Raw genomic sequence first — 6,000 nt, forward strand, 5'->3', positions numbered from 1 at the left:
GTAGCCTACCAGAGTGCTCTGGAGCGACCATCGAGATGCATTGGCAGCACTGAAGGGCACGCACTTCCCGTGCTCCTGGTCAAGGAAACTATAGCGCGGTGCAACGCCCGAGTGAAGAGAACAATAACCTTGATTAGATGAGCCGGCAGGCTTACAAAACGTATCGCACGGCTGAAGAACAATAGCGAGCATTCCAGGCATCACGCGACGAACGCGAAGGTACGAGTATTCGCACTATTTCTGTCATAAATGTTAAGAGAAACTGATGGGATGCGTTCAAGCCACTGAACGATAAGAAGGAGATGTTACGCTTCACGAAGGAACTCTAATTATCACATAATTGAGTGAAATTTAGCATTGGTTTACGTGCGAGCAAATCAAGATTTAGCAGGACCTGAAAGCTTTTTTTTAGCGCTTTTCACAATAGCCGCCCCCGTGGCTCAGTGATTACGGAGCTCGCCTATTGACCTAAATGACGTGGGTTCAATCCAGGCCGCGGCGATCGCATTTCGATGCAGGCGATATATTAGAGGCCCGTGTACTGTGCGATGTCCGTGCGCGTTAAAGAATTTCCGGAAGTTTCGAAATTATCCGGAGGCCTCCACTACCTCGTCCCTCATGCCCTGAGTGGCTTTAGGACGTTAAACCTCAAAAACCCAACTTTTTCACATTAGTTCACTTATTGTACTTAAGTATGCGTTCTTGTCATAGGGTATCAAAGAACGGCCTAAGTCTAGCGTATAATTTAAGCACGTCATTTATGCAGTATTTAAGGCTCAGCTGTAGCGACATAGCGGTAAGGGAGAGTTGGTATATTGCATATTAAAAATGTTAACAGGGCGGAAAACGATGGCTTTTAACAAAGACAGGACAAGACGAGCGCTCAACTTACAACTGGGGTTTTTATTCGGAAAATGTAGACAAGGACTTTCCCACCACGGACCACACTGGTGTCCTAGCTAACAAAAGAAACCATGCCAAGATATCTTTAAATCTCTAACGGAGCGCTCCTGTAGGTTGGTTTTCTGCTTTAACTACTTTATCTCGAGCTCAGTCAATGCTATACAAACCTGGCTCAAACACACTCTTGATTCTTGGCAGATGTGGAAGGCCTGTAGGATTTCACGCACAACCAACGCAACTGCATTGTCAAAATTAGCAGTTCGCGTACACGCTTTACAGCATGGGGTCCATTTCGACGAAACGGGGCCTTCACTAAATGCAGCCCGAGAAAAAAGTACATACACTGGGCTTTTGTTTACTCCTGAAACAAGCTACTTGACATTGTTTTGGATAGAAGGAGGGGGGAGGGGGTTGTTTTATAGTGGACAAATAATGCATGACTCTTGGTTGCAAGTGCGCGGTGGCCACAAGTTGAGCTTCTACCACGCGGGGCGGATTTAGGGTTGCTTGACGGGGGAACTTATCTCTAATTATTCACGGCAACGGTTTGGTCGAAGACCCTTTTCCCAAGCATCTCACCCTAGAAGAGCTGAACATCAGGCCGGGGGAAATCTTGTGCCCATTAAAAAATCGGTGGGTATCCGGCGGCACTGGGGATCGAGCCCAGCACCTCCCGAATGCGAGGCGGATGCTGTACCACAAGGCCACTGGTTCGCGCCTGGTGGTTGCTAGTGCGCGGAGGATCTTTAGGTTAGCAAAAAATGCGATCAGGACCAACGTGAGAGCAGGTCAATAAGGAAGCAAAAAGCACACAAAAAAGAAAACGCGTACAGATATGACACAGATTAAAGTGATATTAGCACACATGATTGCATGCGGACGGCACGTTAAAGAGCTTGAAACATTTTACAAATAAAGGCTCGTAACTCGGAGGTGAACAGCCAGTTCTGCTGAAAAGCTTGCACCACTCGGTAGTCGCAATATCTCACGCCCCGAGTTCAAGATATAAACGCTAAAATATCGCCGCCGGGAATGTGCGTGCAGTATTCGAAGCCGATATGACAGGAGAAAAAATAAAGAGAGTTCATTGAGGAAGTCACGCCTCCAAAGAGCCAACAAAGCAGCTGTGGCGGAAGTGTCTTGCGGTACCGGAAGCCGGAAAATGAGAACACAGGAGAAACACAGCGGGAGGCCACCGGAAGCCGTCAGAACCGTTAGTCGGCAAGTGCAAACAGGCAGAATGACACATTGGGGGCGCTCATGCACGGAGGCTGATATCTCTCAACATTTGTAACCGGAACAGCGCAGAGGCAAAGCAGGAACGGAATCTACAAGACAGGCAGGCAACTTTGTGTTCTACTTCACTTCATCTGTCAAGAGAACATAGCCTTCGAGGTTATCGACTTGAGTATTTTTTTTTTACGATGCGAAGTGTAATGAGAGCTTTTTGGCATGGAATGGAAATCACCAATTCCTGAACTGTCATAGAGAGTAGACTCTACGGGCTGGTTATCAACGTTTTTGTAAGGGTGAAAGCAAGTGCCTATATCACTCTACACCAACAAAGCTTCTTCATCGTACCATGCTGTAAGTAAAAACCCCGTAGGGTTCTCCTTTGGAGGTAAGGCCGCGTATCTGGAAAGGTTGGAAAATTACGCACCGCAGCGTTACCTTTACGGCAAGTACCTAGAAATGTTTTGACGATACTAGGTGGCGCCTGTGACTGTAAAACTAACATATGTCGACTAACAGCTGCTTGAAATACTACTCACAGGCATTGGAATGCGGATGTCGCTTCAGCCTACGAGCGCGTTGAAGTCTTAACTTAAGGAAACGTGTGCAATGACAGATCCAGCGGAGGAACCGATTTATTTGTCTGCGTACTATACGCCCAGAAAGTCGGCAGCTACGTTACTGGTTTCCGCTGCTTCCAAAGCCCTCACGTTTTGTGGATTTGTAGAGAAAACCCAGCTTGGGGTTCGCTAGTGAAAATAATTTCCTCTATAACGAGCGCGTTATTAAGTATAGACTAGCAATATGAGCCGTATTTAAAAGGAGCCATGAATTCCCGTTTCCTATCTCGTAACTACACTTCTTTCTAAGTGCTTTTATCTTTTATATAAAATACCAGCGGCGCCCTATAGGAATATTGTAGGGGAAGAGAATACGTATTGTAGGCATGATGTCGACATAAGGAAAGAAGGAAACGAAAACACATAATGGCACACACAAAACAATGCGCTGCAGACATACAATGCCTGACAATTCATTTTTATGTTCTCGTGCTCCGGCTTATAATGCTGTACCATTACGCATTTCTGTTCACCTTGCCGTTCGAATGTTTGTTAAATATATAAAAAGCGCGGCGTCCGTTACGGCGCTATCTTCACACTGCCGCGAAAAGCCCCGCTGGCGTCTCCTCCATTCACAGATCTCTTTCCAGAGATCTTTTTGTTCTACTCATTGGCGTCGGTGTATTTAATGCAATTTGGAACCTCCCCCCCCCCCCCCCCCCCCCCAACCCTGAAAAAAAGAAACAAATATAGAGGGACCCACGGTGCGGCCTCGTACCCTTGCTGTCTCGAAGTAGATGAAGTAGATGCACGTACCTCCATGAAGGCAACCACGCGGGCGGGGAGCGCACACTGAAGCCGGGTAGCAGACCGCGCGAAGTATCCGTGTGGCGAGAGCGCGCTGGCTGAGGACGGACAGCGTCTGAGCGACTTGGCCGAGAAACTCCCGCGCGCGCTTGAGCGAGACGCCCCACTAGAACGACAACGGGAGAAGGAGAAGGCGGCCCCAAAGCAACACAAGCACAAGCCCGCGCAATTATACAAGACTGCCAGCGCTGGCGGGGAAACTCAGGAGTGAGTCAGGCGAGGGTGCTTAGGCGGAGGAGGAGGACATCGATAGAGCGGCTCTCAAGGGCGTTCGCGCTCGCCGCACCGGTGGTTGCGATGCGTGTGTTTCGGGCTTTTGTTTCCCCTCAGAGCCGGGTTGTTGCTCCCTCGCCAGCGCGTGGCGTCCGCTATCTCGCCCCTTATCCCTGAGCTCCTCGCTCCACGCGAAGGCGTGCAGCACTGCTGAAGCTCGGCCGCCGAAAAGACAGCGGGGCAGAAGCCCCCTTTCTAGTAGGAGGTGTATTGTAAGGCCTCCCGTGTGGGTATTCATTCTTTTTATTTTTAGTTTATCACGTCAGTGGGTGACGTAAGCATGGGAGTGCGGTTTGCTCACGTTCATTTTCCTCCCATTTCGTACTAGAAATGCACTTTTTGTTTCTCTCTTGGACCCGCCGCGGTGGCTCAGTGGTTAGGGCGCTTGACTACTGATCCGGAGTTCCCGGGTTGGAACCCGACCGCGGCGGCTGCGTTTTTATGGAGGAAAAACGCTAATGCGCCCGTGTGCTGTGCGATGTCAGTGCACGTTAAAGATCCCCAGGTGGTCGAAATTATTCCGGAGCCCTCCACTACGGCACCTCTCTCTTCCTTTCTTCTTTCACTCCCTCCCTTGTCCCTTCCCTTACGGCGCGGTTCAGGTGTCCAACGATATATGAGACAGATACTGCGCCATTTCCTTTCCCCAAAATCCAATTATTATTAATATTATTGACTCTCTCTTCGATTAATCATTCCAATTCCTTTTTTTATCTCAGCATACTGTCTTAATTATTGTGTATTTGTGTAAACTGCCGTTTAGCCACATCAAATCTTCATGCTAGTTTTCTTCAATTCTGTTTTTTTGGTACTCATCTGTGTTATATCATAATGTGCGTATGGATGTTTTTATGATTTCTGTGTACTATTATTGTGGATGAATGAATTAGTGAATTCTCTGTAAAAATTGTCCACTGCTCGAAGTGCAAGAACGGAAAGGGGGTGACACTTCGTCAGGCAACTTTGTTTGTGCTTTGTCGCCTCCACGGCAACCACAGCGTTCTTTGAAAATTAACTTCGAAACTTGTTTTTTGGGTTATGGGTTTCGAGGGTTATTTGATGTGTCAGGGAGGTCGCGCGAAAGCACAGTTAAAACGACTCCAGCCAGTATTCTGAAGCGCCGCTGGCATGGACGGCTGCAAAAAAAAAAAAAGATGGATATTGCATCACCCGGCAACAGCTTAATAAAGGTAACAACCGTAGGCTGAAACCAGAAGTGCAGCTCCTACCATGAGATACTGAGGAAGTGACGCACGTAGAGGGCAGGCCGTGAAGCGTATTTTGAAACAAGACCAGACTACTAGGCGCTCTAGTAGGATATTATTTGCCACCGACAAGCCTTATTTCCAATTCGCCCTATTCACTATTGACACGGATAGCTGCCCAATTCCTGACGCTCCTCGCCGCTCCCACGGCCAGGACAGCGTTAATTGGAGAGACATGGGAGAGACCTTTGCAGTGCAGTGGGCGTAGTCAGGCTGGTGACGATAACTTTCAGAGAATTCTCTTTAAGTAAAGGGAATAAAGCACGCATTGAAACTTCAAGAGCAACAATGATACAATCGAAAGTACAACAACAATAAGAAGCAATAACAATGAAAAGACCAGCTAGGTTGGCTCAGTGGCTATGCCATGGCGTTTGGCTGCAGTACCCAATGTTGCGAGATTGAATTCCCGCCGCGTGACGTCCATATTTCGATGGAGGGGAAATGCAAAACTTCATGCGTGCTGTGCAATGCAGTTGCACGTTAAACAAAACAACCGGGTGTTCTGAGTTAATACGGATCTCTGCACCATGTGCATCTCTAGGATGCCGACGACACGAAAATTTCCTTGGACGGTAGAGGTACACATAAATTACCAATTTATGTATATCTCTACCTTCAAGGAAATTTTCGTGGCGCTGGCGTCGTCAGCACAAAAACCCCAGGCTAAAAATAGAATGCTACTCCGATTGGAAAAGTACCCAGCAGCGTAGATATTGTATTTTCTGCTGGTCATAAAGCAGTCGCAATGTAAAAAAATGTATATAAAAAATGAAAACTAAAATAAAATAAATAAAATATTCACAATAAAAATAAAATAATAAAGTAAATACAAATGTCCACCGAAAAAAAAAATTATAAAATTGGAGGACGCTTAACCTTCGTCTTGAAAAGCGAGA

At 47.2% G+C, this 6,000-nt stretch overlaps 1 protein-coding gene across 3 annotated transcripts in view; it reads right to left on the reverse strand.

Annotated features, from left to right (window-relative positions):
• Positions 1-3,841, reverse strand: part of LOC144107015 (ninjurin-2-like) — a 68,116-nt gene extending 64,275 nt beyond the window's left edge. Inside the window, exon 1 of one of the 3 annotated variants that reach the window (XM_077639996.1) lies at positions 3,513-3,841. Coding sequence is in view for 2 of the 3 variants with exons in the window: in XM_077639997.1 (XP_077496123.1) it covers positions 3,513-3,518 (6 nt within the window). In the remaining variant the exon portion in view is untranslated. The remainder of the gene's footprint in view (positions 1-3,512) is intronic. The other 2 variants (XM_077639997.1, XM_077639999.1) reach the window with 2 other exon arrangements.
• Between the last annotated feature and the right edge of the window lie 2,159 nt (positions 3,842-6,000).

This window comes from Amblyomma americanum, chromosome 10 (genome assembly GCF_052857255.1).
Source record: "Amblyomma americanum isolate KBUSLIRL-KWMA chromosome 10, ASM5285725v1, whole genome shotgun sequence".
Lineage (NCBI taxonomy): Eukaryota > Metazoa > Arthropoda > Arachnida > Ixodida > Ixodidae > Amblyomma > Amblyomma americanum.